Source organism: Trypanosoma melophagium (genome assembly GCF_022059095.1).
Source record: "Trypanosoma melophagium isolate St. Kilda chromosome Unknown ctg15segment0, whole genome shotgun sequence".
In the NCBI taxonomy this organism is placed as follows: Eukaryota; Euglenozoa; class Kinetoplastea; order Trypanosomatida; family Trypanosomatidae; genus Trypanosoma; species Trypanosoma melophagium.
The window spans coordinates 73623-89544 of NW_027125143.1; the positions used below are offsets into that span (position 1 = coordinate 73623).

General features: G+C 38.3%; 2 protein-coding genes across 2 annotated transcripts; both read left to right on the forward strand.

The window, feature by feature from the left end:
- Positions 1–367: 367 nt before the first annotated feature.
- Positions 368–14146, forward strand: LSM04_003373 (HECT domain; the record flags this gene model as incomplete). Its single annotated transcript, XM_067338337.1, has 1 exon — positions 368–14146. The coding sequence occupies one exon, from the start codon at positions 368–370 to the stop codon at positions 14144–14146; it is 13779 nt and encodes a 4592-aa protein (XP_067193708.1).
- Positions 14147–14595: 449 nt separating this feature from the next.
- Positions 14596–15276, forward strand: LSM04_002319 (EF-hand domain; the record flags this gene model as incomplete). The annotated part of the gene is made up of 1 exon (XM_067338338.1): positions 14596–15276. One exon carries the CDS (start codon positions 14596–14598, stop codon positions 15274–15276), a length of 681 nt encoding a protein of 226 aa, XP_067193682.1.
- Positions 15277–15922: the final 646 nt, after the last annotated feature.

Sequence of the window (15922 nt, forward strand, 5' to 3'; positions counted from 1 at the left end):
GGTATATATATTATTTACAGGTAGACAGACAGAGAGAGAGAGAGAGAGAGAGAGAGAGAGAGAGAGAGAGAGAGAGATACACATAACGAAAAAGACTGAGAAAAATACAGTACTTACACTATTTTTGATTCTTTATTCACTCTTATTATTTTTTTTTATTTGTGTATCATTGCTAGAAAAACAAAAGAAGGTAAAAATCGATATAAATAATGATGGTGCTGAGGGAGTGTATCTGTAATTGTCTTTTTTTTTTCTTTTTGCTTTTCCTTCTTTTTGTTATGTCTGCGTATAGTTTTCTAGTATTGGCTTGTACTATTAACTGCATCTCTCTGAAAAATCGCAAAGGATTAGGGTGATACAGGTTGAAATGGACGAGCTTAGTGTTCAGTATATAAACGTTGCAAATGGGCCACAGGGTCAACTTCACGATCCGACAGCCGTAGTAAACTTTGTTGATCGAATGCAGGTAGTGATGGAGCGCAGCTCCGCACCGCGAAAAAACTTTCTGCTTGATACAACAACTCCACGTGGTGATGTTATTATCACGGAGGCTTCTGCTATGAAACCAGGGAATGGATGGATCACTCTGCAAGTAACGGAGGGCATTCGTCGAGGTGTGCATGAGTGGTGTGTAAAGATTGAACATCAAGGCGAGACGACGGATGGGAGTGGAATGATGCTTGGTATTGTTCCTAAGAGTTTCGCCAAGTATGATTCCTTTATCTCGCAAGGTGGTGGCTGGTGTATAAGTCGTGCAGGTAAATTCTACGGTCACTGGCGAAGACAAGATGCCAATGCCAGTGTCGTATTTGGTACGGGTGATCGTGTTATACTTACACTTGATTACGAGGCTTCACGTATGACGGTGCGAGTGGGTGATAAGTCTGTTGTTGGAGAAATTAGCAATCTCGCAACTGAAGTCTATCCTGCCGTATCACTTCACTACCGTCATCAGTTTGTGCGATTTGAGTATCATAAGGTACATGATCGTCATGCAAAGAAGCTAAACTGGATTGAACGTTTTGCATTTCCACAAGCTTCTGTATATTTACCATTGACACCAGATCAGTTAGATAAGCTGCCATTGGATTCCTACGTATTTAGTCCTCTTTTTATGGATAAAGAAGGACAAAAGACACGTCACCACAAATGGCGTCAGACTACTAATACTTCTACTTCTACTTCTACTACTAATACTAATACGACTGCAAATGCGAATACAACTACAGCTCCTACTAATATAACAACGACAACAACAACAGCAACTACTACTACTACTACTACTACTACTAGTACTAATACGAATACGAATATTACTACTACTGCTGTTACGAACAATACCATTTTGGTTGTTGTTCCGGTATCGGGAGCAGCTGTTGCAGATGTCGCCTCATCACAATCGGAGGAAACTGGAACTTTCTCAGAGGAGTATGAGGCGCCCCGTGCCGCAAATGCACGTTTAACAGTTGTACTTAGGGCTATTCAGGCAGTTCGACGATACTGTAGTGGTGGAATTACACCTTCAGAAACGTTTCTTGATCGTGATATAACTGCTGAAATGCTACGTCGAGATCAGCACGCTTTATTTAATAGTGGTGTAAGTTCACGTAATAGAATAGATGCCGCAATTAATTGTGGTGCATTAGTTCTTATTCATATGTTTTCACACGCTAGTATGACAACATCAAGTGTTACTATGTTACCCTTGGTACTTAATTTACAAGAATACCTACGTGGAATAACATTGTTTGGACTGGCCGAGGCATCTCCAGCTCCACAAAACTTGGGAACCTCCCTTTCTCCAGATGTTGTACGAATGGCTCTGGATAATGTCGTTGCACTTATTGAGAGAGTACACAGAAGTAAGGAGAGTAATGTTGACCACAGGAACAGCAACAATAGCAACGATACCAATAAGAATACTACTAGCAATATTGATAATTCTGCTGCTTCCTTAGAGCCTGCCCTAGTAGAACTCCTCGTATTGATGTCTCTTCAGTGCGGTTCTATAAGTGAAGTACTTCGTGCTGTGCGGTATCTTCTTCGTATTCCAAACTATGAAGTTTCTCAAGGGACGAGGTTATGGTTGCAGACAAATGAATTTGCGCTGAAGCCTAAATATTACCTCCCCAATATTAACGAGGCCATTGATGTTGTTGAAGAAGATATTGAACAACTCACACTATTTGAACGTGATATCGGTGCTGCAATTTTATCGGTAGGGTATGATCAAAACTCCGTTTATATTCACACCATGTATGGTCTTAGTAAACGGAATAATATTGCAGGAGTATATGCACTTGTGTGTAGTACATCTGAACCAAAAGAATCCTGTACACAATGTTCAAGATCTAGTATTGCATTTGGTCAAATGGGTACTCTTCTACTTTTAACAGACAATATGGTGACTGCCGGTATTGCTGTTGTAATTTATAATACCACATTAGAGATACGTCGTATAGTAAAATTAGCAGATGCCCCAGAATGGCCTGTAAATTCTCGGTATATGTCACTTGTTTCTGGACCAGGAGATCAAATAATTCTTGTATATAATACTCCTTCTGCTACTTCTGCATCCCCTAACGATGATGAAAATAATAATAATAATAATAATAATAATAATAATAATAATAATAATAATAATAGTGTTAATAATAGTAATAATAGTGATGGCGGTGCTTCTGCTTCTGCTTCTGCTGGTGGTGCAGGTTTTTCAAGACTTGAAATGCATTTATTTAATGTTAGTAATTTTCCAGAAGTTCAACAATCTGGTACTTTACAAGCTATACCTCTTGATCGTACACTTAGTTCTTGTTTATCACTACGTAAAGGTTGTATCATTGACTTTGGCTCTCCAGAAGCTTGCTTAACTACCACCGGCGGTCATGTTACGGTAGAAGTATGGATAAAAATACTTGAAAAGGATGAGACTTCCGTGTTTTATCAACACGGTGATCGTGCCAGTAGTGGTGAAGTGTTTCTTGAGACAACGCGGGTGGAAGGCACCTGGCGTATACGCGGCGGATATCGTCATGACTCGCGTGGTATGTGTGTTGTAACAGCCCCTGTTGCCCCAGCAGCGGAGAATAGTTTTCTGCACGTCGTATTAGTTTTCGATGGGAACTGGCGATTGTATCTTGATAAGGAAGAAGTATCCCGCACCAAACAAGGGCTGCAGGTGTCATTAGAGAATCCCCGACATCGATGGACGGCGGGGAATGACTGTGTGTGTCAAATAGCGGCTCTGCGTGTGTGGCGAGGGGGTCGTTCTTTTTGTGAGATTGTTCGTGATTCACGTAGAATTCTCTCTGGAGATGAACCCGGACTTCTCGCGCAGTATCTCTTTAATGAGGGAAATGGAAATGTTGCTTACAATCATGTTCGATCAGGACCAGCATTCGGTCGTTACGCTATAATAAAAGGACATTTCACCCGTGTAGGGTGTTTGGATCACCCACTGCTGAGTTCATTACATAGTGGTATATCATCTGGGTTAGCAAATGGAGGAAGTTCTCTTGTTAATATTACAAGTGGTGAACTTCCACGGTTGGCGAATACACAATTATTTTTTAATGGAACACATATTGGAATGGTAGAAAAAAAGGTAGAGCCTATTTCTGGCTTTCCAGAGTTAAAGCATGTTCGACAGGTAATGTTTTTTAATATCAAAACTGGAAAAAGGGAAAATGGTCAATTTATACTACGACAACGGAGCAAAATGGGTTTTATTGGTTGTGATCGCAATGGATGTTATTGGGAAATATTCCGTACAAGACCAGAAAGTGCAAATCCTACTGAAGGACTACAACAACAAATTTTTGCTACTGGAATGCTATCGTGTGTATCTGCTCCATTACAAGAGAAGAATACAGGAACAAACTGGAACTATGGCGTAGACGCACAGTCCTATTTAAGTTCTGTCAATCCACATGGAAATGGTGGTAACGGAACTACAACAACATCTTCTTCTTCTGGTTTAAGTGGGTCTAAAGGCAATGGACAAGTTGTGATTGATATTCAATCACCAAAATTGATGTTCGATTCTCTAGCGCAGTGGTTATTAGGTATTCTTTCTTCTTATGCGGAGATGACTAATGGAGGATCTGAATATCAATTATTTAGTCCACTATTGGATGATGTTGGTGTTAGGTGTGTACAGGAAGTACAAATTCTCTTACGTGAACACTGTCGTGCTGTTAAAGCCATGAACTCGAGACGATCAGCCAATTTAAAAGATGATACTTCTGCAAGTATAATTACCACCGCGCTAAGAATTCTTATTCGGATTATTAGACGTGTATGTGAATTTAAGTTACATCCGGATTCCATTGCGTTATCTGAGATTAGACGTGTGGATGACATAAAGGGTGTACTGAATGTATTGGGTATCATTCAACGTCGACGTAGTGCGGCATGGCAGGAAAACAGTTCATTAACACTGTTTAATACTACTGCATTAAAAGCAGCAAACACAACAAATACAACTAAAACAAATACAAACACAAACGCATCCACATCATCATTATCTGCAAAAACTGCATCTAGTAATACTAATACTAATACCACTTCAGCAAATGTAGTATCAACAGTAAAGGGTGGAAAAACAAATCAAAATAATGATTCATGTGGTGAACTTTCATCACCTGTATTGCAACGTGGAACAAGTCTTCTTGGTGTCCTTGCTGATATTCTTAATGAAGCAGGTTTCAATCTTCCTGCTGAACTTGCTATTCTTGCTCGTGTAATTATTCGTGAGGGTGTAACACTTTTTTTCCCTAGTGCAGATGTACGAGCCAAACTATTACGTGAAATATTGAGTCGCGATCAACAAAGCACTCCCCGTTCTCCAGCAATGAATGCATTATTGGATGCCATAGTAAAAAGTTTTACCGATATGAGTTCGGCAGCTGCTCTTGTGAGATCGATAGATGACAATAATAATACAAAAGGAAAAGGTAAAGAAGAGCGAGAGACTCCAACACAGGAGAAACTACTTGTTATTAAGACAACTCTTTCTACACTATTAACAGAGTCTTCACGACAAATGACATCTCAGGTACCAAATGAACCTCGACAACAACAGTTAAGTATTCTTTCTTCCATTTCAGAAGCTATCGGGACATTACAGTTACTATTAATAGGACAGTGTAGTGGTTTTGTTATAAGTGATTTTAATGAAACAGGGATGTATCGTGCGGTTAGTAGTATTTTTGCACTTCCACTATCTACAAGTCTTAACCCTATTTTAAAGAATTATTATACAGAATTATTTGATAGTGCTGAGATGACTTTTAAAACGCTACATCAACGACTCTCTGCATCCCGTGAAAAAAGTACAAAAGTTGGTAAAGATATCTCATCTAATACAGCATCCATGGTGATTGATGTTTTAGAATGCTCCTTTGTTGGATCCCCACTACATACTGCTGTTACTGCTCTTCCTCTCATTATAACACGAGAAGAATCCGATTGGCTTTTACGTAAACTAAACGCACTTCGTGGGCAATATCACGCACTTCTTAGTTTACTTACTGGATATCTTTCAAGAAGTCCACAGAGAACCGATCGTTGGTCTCTTCCTTTTCTTGATACAGCCCTCACTCTTGCATCATCGTGGATAGCATCTTTTATCTCACTTGGTCAATTGACATATGGAATGTCTGCGACAACTCCAGATTCTTCCTATATATCTAATTCTCAAAATGGTTATGATGTGAATATTGTATTACAAGATGTATGTAATGATCCTCTCTTTTCAGGAGGTATTCATTCATCCAAAGTAGAAAAGACTCCGCATTTATCCTTAATGGATGAATTATGTCAGCGTCATAGAGAAAAATGGGAGACAATTGCAAAGAAAAAAGACCCACTTGCATCCAAAACACCAGAAGATGTTGGAACTCTCATCTCTCTTGCAACGGTGGCTATTATACACCTTAGTAGTCAACAAGTTCATTGCATGTCAGAAGAAGAATGTTTTAACCTTTGTGCTAGTACATCATTACAGTTAAAAGGAGTGAGGAATGAATTATTAAATCGTCGATCTCAAGATTCTAAAAATTTTCGTCATTTGATTCGTGACGCACAAGATAAATGTCAATTATTACTTCGAATGGAAAGAGCTTCAGATGCCGAACACATTGCTTTATCATCCCTTTTTCTTGCCCGCTCATTTGCGGATAAAGTTATCCTTCGGGGGAGTTGCAATAGCATTAGATGGAAAAGAGTATTTATGATTATGCGATTACGTAAAATGTACCATTATGCACTTACTCATGATTGGTCAGCTCTTCAAATAGAATCTGCTACTAACTTAGTACAACGTCTAATCCTTTCTTATGAATTAACAGCAACCAAGCTAAGGGAAGCTCTTGAAAATCGTGAAAAAATGGCTTCTCAACGCCTTGATGGACTTCGACATATGAAACGCCTATTTGAAAGTGATCCTGTTTCTGCATCTAAATTTGCCTCATTGCTTTTTAACGGCTCAGTTGGTTCACGATTGCATTTTGAAACTGGAATTTCAGGTTGTTTAAACCAAACTCGATTTGTTCTTCGCTGGACTATGTATGAAATTCTCCGACATTTATGTGTTATCACTAAATTATCTGCCTCTGTGGTAAAGGCCAAGAAAAGAGGAGGAGCAGCAGCAGCAAGAAGGAGAGATAGTAGTAGTGGTGGTGAGGGAGATGACTGTGATGCTCGTATTGCGGCTGATAAGGCAAACGATAGTGATTCATTTCATCCTGCGATATTAAGTGAAGTACTCAATAGAAATTGGTTACCCAGAGATTTTTGCTTTCTACAGCAGCAACATGTAGCGAAGGTAATATTTCGTAGTTTTTGTACTATTTTCGTAAATGATAATTCCGGTGTATTATGTCAAGAACATGCCACCGAACGCTTACATCGTCAAGAGAGTAGAGGAGCACGCAAACAAATATCAGTTGGGAAATCTTCTGGGGAATTAGGTGATGAAACGAATGAAACGGTTATTCAATTAACTCCTCAGGAGAATGCTTTAATGGAATCTCTTAAAGTTCTCAAAACTTTGGGACTTCAATGTGCGGTGAGTTTGGGTAACTCAGCGGTGGCAATTAATGAAAGACGTGGTTGTGCATTATTCCTTGATTCACTATTTGAAGAATTTGAATTAGAACTACACAGTTGTCTTCAACATCTGATGCAGTTTAATCTTTCTGGTCAAGATCGTGTATTAGAGCAGGTAAGTCTTATTTGTACATTTGCTAGTACTATTGCTCGGGCATTTCCAGAAAATCTCTTATGTAATCAGTATTCCGCTCCACATATATTATTATTAGCGTTTCGACTCTGTGTAGTGGCAAATTTTCTGGTAAAAAGTAAAATAGTTTCAATATCTGTGGTAAAAAGTGTAGCTGTTCCTAATTTAGTAGAAATGTGTATTCGTACCAGTGTACTTCTACTTCATTATTGTCATCCTTCAGCTATTAACCCACTCTTTGGTGCGGAAGAAACCATAATGGTAACAAAAGAGATGATTCATTCTGAGTGGGAAAAAAGTTTAACACTTGAATTTCTCTTTGCTTTTGCGCTTCGATGTATCTCTAGTGGTTCTCTCAGTGATACTGGGGTACGATGTGCGGATGCATTACACACACTTGTTTGTAAATCCCCATGGGATAATGAGTTATGTAAACTACAAGATGCCTTTTTAGATGATCTTGTACGTACAGCAGAAGAAGAGGAAGAAGAAGAAGAAGAAGATATGCGTAGTAAAGAAACTCGACTACTTGTATGGGCTTATGTTATTGGTGGAGTTCCTACAGGTATATTAGGACCTGGTAGAAAGGTTCAAATAAGTGTGGATGATTCACTTGCTACGATGGAAACAGCATATATTGTGGATTGTCAACCAAAAACAAATGTTGTAACCGTTCTACCTGCATTATCTTTTAATATGTTAGAGGAACGTGAAGTGGCGTTTGAAAGTCTTATAAATGCGTCTCAGGATGAAGTGGTTCTTCCTCATCCAAATGTACTTTTGATATTTTTATTACCAGGACTTAGGCACCTTTTTTCACTTCCATTAAAAACTTCTTCATCACCATTTTTATGGGCTGTTATGGCATGCTTTCTGCGTATTACATTAGGAGTATTAAAAAATGATCCATTTACAAGTCAATTATTACTTGAACAAGATATTATAAGTCGTGTAAATAATTTTGCTTCTCGTGTTATAGCAAAGGTACCATTACCTTTATGTTATTTACATGAAGTTATTCCTATAGTATTACAACAATTACTACAATTCCCACGAAAAACTTCATTTGATGCCGTCGTTCCTTTATCTTTAACAGCCAGTGTACCAAATACACTCTCTAACGTATTATACGATCAACAACCACAAAATACAGAGTTTCATCGTCTTCCAACATTAGGAGTTTCAACGCCACTGCAAACTATTTTATCTGCTGGGGCGGAGGGCGGTATAATGACTTCAGTGGAATCAACTTCAGAGACTGATAACTACAGTATGATGCCGTGTATCTCACACTTTGCACAAGGAAATGCAACTAATTGTCTGACGCCTACTGTTCTATGCTTTAGTGGAACAAAAGGTGTATTAACGGGAACACTTTCATTAAAATCTTGTGGGAAAAAGAGTATTATTCCTCAATGGACTGATGGTGTAACAATTGAAGCAAGTGTAATGTTATATGATCGACCTTTTCCAGAATTAGGAGAAGCTTTTGTGATTCCTTCTTCTTGGCAACGACCTCGAACAGATTTTACTATTTTTTCGCTATATGAGAAGGGAAAAACAAATACGGTTCCTCTTTTAAGTGTGGTATTAGTAGATAATAGTCTTCAATGTCTAATAGAAGATACACAAAGAGAAGTGGAAGTTGTCTCATCGAAACTGTTACGTGAAGATTGGGATCACTGGATTCATATAGCGTTAGTGGTGGAAAGTAAAGGCGTAACATTATATAAAGATGGGGTTGGTATAACAGCAAGTTTACCCAAAATATTTGCTTCTCGTTTGGAAGGTCTTTTGCGTAATGGTGGTATTGAACAAGTGGTGATGGGAAACAAATTACTGGAGTCTCAAAAAATTATTTCTAATCGAAACAGCAGTTTAAGTACTAGTGATAATATGCGAGTTAGTAAGAGAATGAATGAAAGTAAGAATAGTAGTGGTAGTGAATTTATGGATACTATGATGGTTTGTGTGGATAGTGTTCGTCTTTGGGGATGTGCTCGTACACTTAAAGCACAGAGAACAACTGCCGATATTGTTGCACGTGAACAATCATTACCAATATTAAGTATTGCTGAGGCTTATCATGTGTTTTTTCGTTTTTCAGAATCTACAGGGAATGAAACATTCTCGGAAAACAAAGATTGTATGGGTATACTTTGTGGAAATGTACATTGGGCACCTTTTCCTGTATTTTCAGGAACAGTGAATTTGGATAAACCTCCACGTAGTGATATGACAAGTCACGCCGAACTTCCATTATTTGTCCCTCGACAAGAATTTGAAATGTTATTTGCAGGACTAGAACGACCACAATTAATACAGATTGGTAGTGAATATTTACAAAGTATTACGGCACACCTTAGTAGACATTGTGTTTTGGCCGCTATTCGTCAATCAGTTTCACCAGTGTATCGTGTTCTGAAAATACAGAGAAATCTTGAGAAAAAAGAAAATGATAGCGATAATAAAGATATACCGTCACAATCCTCACAATCTGTATTAAATAAAGCTATGGTTAATCCTGGTAATATTATTGGAAGTGCCGATCTTGTACGACAACTTATTAATTTATTACGATATTCTGATACAGGCGCTATTGATGAAGATATGTTGATAACTATTTCAGAGTTTATTAAATTATGGTTTCTTTCTATTAGTTCTAAGAATCAATTAGAATACGGATTTCAAGAAGCTGTACGTGCTATTATTGATGCATTATATGATGATATAGAATCATTTAGTGTAGAACTTCCACCACTTTCTCATGTAACGGCAGATATTCAGTTAGTACCAATCGCTATACTTAATGGACCTGGAGGTACTATTTCTTTTGATGCCAAAAGTCGTGGTATTGAACACTTAACACTTTTACGTGATAGAAGACAAAAAATACTTTTAGCCAAATATCCAGATGCTCAAGGTGGATGGCCAGAGTTAGAGATACCAAGTGATATTCTTTGGTTTTACTTGAGACCTATTGTGAGTTCTCGCTCTATTGCTTCTACACTTACCGTTACAGCACGATCTGTGAGACCGTTTGTAGCGTGTAGTATATTTTCTGTTTTACGTGATATACTTACAACAAATGATCGTTTTCACTGCGGTTTACCATTTTTTCTTAACACGCCATTTGTATCACTATTAACTATTCACTCAGGAGCTACAAAGGCCTCTGCATTACCAGCACGTCGTCTTTTAACAGCCGTATTAGAACTATGGCGAACCGTACCAAATTTTGCCCAACATGATCAAACACCATTAAAGATATTACTAGCACATCTTAATGTACCATTAATGTCTGTTCTACATCGTGGACAGATATCTTCTAAAGGCTCTTCTCTGCCATCACCACCACTTGGTTTTTATAATCTTACCGTACAAAGTTCATTTGAACTACTTGTAGCAGCTATGCGTTTAGAGGCCGCATGGAAGAATGTCAGTCACGAATATTTTACCCGAAAACGTTGGAAACGTCTTTACGCACTTTGGGAACGTTCTGTAGGTGTGGGAACTCCAGCAGCTCCCACACTGTATAGTATGAAAGAGGTTCAGGAACCAACAGTACTAGAACGTGGGTATGTGCGATTAGTAACATTACCCTCATCTGGTACTCCCATACAAAATCGACCTAAAACGGCTATTAGTCAACGAGGAAATGGTATATGGTATGCTTATTGCGATCGTGGTTTAATGTCTGCACGTAGTAGTATTGGTTTTAAAAGAGGACGATTTTACTTTGAAGTACGTATTCCAGCTAGTGGAGATGCTATATCAGTGGGAGTTGTGACGGAGCGTGCACAACAACACTCTGTATTGGCTTCTCAAGGACTTGGACATGATTGTGAATCCTGGGGATTTGAAAGTTCTCAAATGTGTCGTTTCTATCATGGGTTTCGTCATGATTTTGCAGTTCGGACAAAATGGAAAGCGTTAGATGTTATCGGTATCTTACTGGATCTAGAAGCTGGAACGTTAGCCTGCGTACATGATGATCGTCAAATAAGTATGTTTGATAATTTAAAAGTAAATCGTGCTAATAGTTCAGGTACTTCATTCTTTCCTGCCGTCTCTTTTGGAGCTAGTGGAGTGGATGTAAATTTTGGTGCTTCACCGTTTATGTGTAGTTTGCCAATTGGATTTCTTCCTGTTGATCCATTGAATTATATGACATCACCTACTTCTATGCTCTGGACACTACTGGCAGCTGTTGACGTAAGTGAGGTTTTGGCAGCTAACGAGAGAAATAATAATACTATTAGTACTACTACTACTACTACTACTACTACTACTAATAATAATAATAATAATAATAATAATAATAATAATAATAATATTAGTATTAGTGAGAGAAATAGTAACAGTCAAGCAGGCGGTAACCATAACTCACAACAGAAAAGTAAACTATTACCTAGATTCTTTGAAAAGGCAAACATGATTGCAAATGCTTATCAATATGGCCGCAGTGGTTCATTTAGTGTGAGTCTTCTTCCCTGTGATAATAAGATGAAGATGTCGGTACTACGTGGAAATGAGATTCGTGCAGAGGATGAAACGTGTTTTCTTCGAGGAACAGTTTGTGTTCGAATGGGTTGTTGGTATTATGAAGTTGTCGTTCGCGGTGATGCACAGGTGAGTGTTGGCTGGGTAACATCTACAGCCATTGCACAGTGGTCGCGTTCCAAATCATTAGGCGATACACGTGATTCATGGGTATTAGAAGTAGGAAGAGCCACCGCACGACATAATAAACATCGACGTAGTGTCGGTGGACAGTTATGGAAACATGGAGACGTGATTGGTTGTATGGTGGATTGTAATGCTGGTACGATTGCTTATCGTGTGAATGGTATTCCTGTGCGGGAAGTACATGATACGAAAGGTAATGGTGTATTATTTTCTAATGTAAAGTGTACAAATGGACTAATGCCGATAATTAGTGTAGATCCAAAGAATTCGGCACTTGTTTGTTTTCGTGATGATGAATTATCTTTTCAACCATGTGGGTATCGTGCACTTAGTACAGTAGTTCCATTGAAAACAGCATTGGAACAATACTATACACAAGAGGAAAGCTCAAAAGATCTTATAATAGAAAGAAGTAATGATATTCTTACCTTTTCACCTTTAAAGGCCCAACTCTTATTATCATCACTTACGACATTAACAGAGTTAAACTTTTATAATCCAATGGCATATTGCCCGGATGAAGCTCTTAACAAGAATGGTAATAAATTTCTTCATGATCAAATTGGTGGACGTGAAAAGGCTATAGGTGTTTTTATTACTTTGCAAAATCTCACAAGTCTAACAGAGTTTTTGATTCCATATGCTCATTGGGCATTACTACATGGTGAACATGACATGTTCCTTACAGGACCGATTTGTCGTTCTCTTAAGTTATGTCGGCAATATACTTTACCAGTGGTAGCCCTACGAGTACTACACAATTTTTCCTTACAAACAAACTCTCCTGGTGAAAATGTAAAGCTTACACTAAATCGTAGAAAAGCACTTTCTCTTGTAAAAGACTTAAGTGTTTCATTATCAGAACGCATTCGTGGAAGTTTATTTGGTCAAGTTTACCAACTGTTACATGAAAAGGAAGTTTCTTTCTTTTGTACAGGAAAAAAATTATGGAGTGTGCATTTTTTGGGAGAAGGTGCAGATGATATTGGTGGACCTTACCGTGAAAGTATCACACAAGTATGTTCTGAACTAATGAGTTCATCTCTTCCACTTTTTATCCCATGCCCTAATCAAGTAAATGATATTGGGGTATCCCGTGAGGTGTTTGTAGTACAACCAGATATGGTGTACCCTGTACGACTTACTATGTATCAGTTCTTGGGACGTCTTATTGCAGGTTGTTTACGTAGTGCCGAACCACTTCCCTTATATCTTCCAAGTCGTTTTTGGAAAGCCCTAGTTGGAAGTCCAGTAGAGGATGGAGATCTTGAACTTGTTGATAAATCTGCATATAATTCATATCAGTATATACGGGAACAAACTTGTTCAGGCAATGGTGTATCAGCAACAGCTACAGATGAGGAAATTGCAGAACTCTGTCCGGGAGGATTTTCTGTTGTAGATGATGCTGGAAAAGAAGTGGAACTATTCCCTGGTGGTAAACAATTACGTGTTTGCCGTTATAATGTAGATATTTTTCTCAATATGATAATGCGATTTAAATTACATACCATGGGAAATGCACAAATAAAGGCTTTAGTTGATGGTTTTCATCAAGTTATTCCAATTTATGCTGTTTCACTTTTTAAATGGTATGAACTTGAACGTGTGGTGTGTGGTTTACCAGACTATGATCCAGATAAATTACTCGATTCCGCCCGCTATGAGGGAATTGATCCAAAAGATACCCTCATACAAAATCTTCGTCAAGTTTTACGACAATTTTCTCGCCATGAACGTGCCCTCTTTATGCGTTTTGTTAGTGGTAGAGAAAGACTTCCTACGGGAATGCGAATACGAGTGATGCTTGACTTTCACTCCTGGCGACGTCGAGAAGGAAGTAGCACAACAACAATGACAATGGCGACGGGTCATCCTGTTCTTCTTGGTAGAAATGGTGGTGTTGCTGGTGGTAATGAAAGTGGCATTGGGACGGCTAGTAACAGTAGTAACAATAGTGTATCCGTGGAGACATATGATGATGAGAGACTTCCACATTCCTCTACTTGTTTTTACTGGCTTTTCCTTCCACGGTACAGTTCTATTCACGTCATGCGGGATCGACTCTTATTTGCTATTCAGCAGTGTCTTGATATTGATGCGGATTTTCGTGTCCGCGGTGATATTGATGGACAGACTGATGTTGAACCCACATTGACTGTTAATGTGGAAAATGATGATGATGAATTTGAAGACTTCTCTCACCTACGGTAGTTTTCCTTTTTTTTTTTCTTCATTTCTCTTTTCACACCGCAAAGACACACACCCACATACGTTTTCCACTCCTTTTTGTTTTTTTATCCCCCTCCCGCACACAAAAAAATAAACAAACGGACTGTGGTTTGTCAGACTCCGTTGGGAAGCTTTGTGCTCGAATATCAAACGCATAAACGTGAAAATTCCTGCAAAGTATGATATGAAGTCCCTTTTTCGTGTTTTTTTTTTTCGTTGTTTTTGTGTTCTCCCCCTTCTTAACGCACATTCCGTCATAATAGTTTGCTTACTCTTATTTCTAACGCTCCCTCCTTTCTTCTACTCTTCTACTCTTCTACTAGATTTTCCTTATCTATTTATTTGTATATATTTCTTCTTTTTTTCCTGTGCTTGTTTTGTGTTTGTTTCTCCTCTATATATATATATATATATATTGTGTTCCCCCAACGATGGCCTACGCACCGCCATACCCATGGTATCCTCAACAACCACAACAACCACCAATACCAATATCGATGCCAACAATGTATCCACAAACACAAACAATGCACCCACAACCACAACAACCAATACTCTACCCACAACCACAACCACAACCATCACAACAACCGCCAACAGTGAAACCGATTATGGACGCGGAGACGATGCGGCAGTTTCGGGCGGTTGATCGTATGAACAGAGGGAAAATAGGGGTGGCAGAGCTTAATAACGCCCTAAACGCATCTGGTATGAGGTTTAGCTATGCTACAACTGAAAGATTACTGCTTATGTATGATATGGATTATGATGGAGAAATTTTTTTTAACGAGTTTCAAATGTTACTCGAATACATTCAATACATGGGAGCAGCATTTCGTCGCCGAGACACAAGTGGTGACGGACGTCTAAGCGGCGATGAAGTGCGAGTGGCGCTAAAAGAAAATGGATACATCTTAAGTGATTCTGCATTTCAAGTAATGATGCGCAAGTTTGATCGTCTGAAACGGGGAAGTCTTGGTCTTGATGACTATATAGAGATTTCCATCTTTTTGACAAATTTATCTAATGCTTTCAGTGAAAATGTAAACGCAGACGGCAAGGTGACATTTGATTTTGAAAAATTTCTCATGGTCTCTCTTTCTTTGTTATAAAAAATTTAAGTAAGAAGCCAAGAAAAAACAAAAGAGAAGCAACATGAAATGAAAGAAACATAAAGTGGAACTGAGAAAAAGATTATGATCAATCCAAATCAGGATATCGTACACTAAGACGTATTGTTCTAAGTCAAGACGTGTGAAAATGTATTTTCTCTATTTGGTTTTTCGTTCTTATATTTCCAATGATGTTTGTTTGTTTGTTTTTTTTTCTGGGCGAATGAGTGAGGGTGTGTTCTCCCTGTTTGGGTTTTTGCTCTTATGCCTCCAATGATGTGTGCCTGTGCGTGTGTTTTTTCGCTGCATAGTTTTATTTTACTTTGCTTTTTCTTCTCGTTGCAGAATTTTTTTCTGAAAACGTGTCTGTGTGTGTGTGCTTGCTTCCGTTTTTCCTTAACTATATGTTGTGAACCCACTAGGAGGAACTAATTGTTCTTCATTGTTTTCTTTATTTCTCTCTTATTATTATTATTATTATTATTATTATTGTTATTATTTGTTTGCTTCTCCCCCTCCTTTTTGGGGGGACCTCAGAATTGCTTTAATTTGCGTTTCGCTTTCAGATACAACCAGGCACGCTCGCAAGATCAATATACAGATATTCATTTCGTTTCATTATATAGTAATAACAAGAATAAATAAT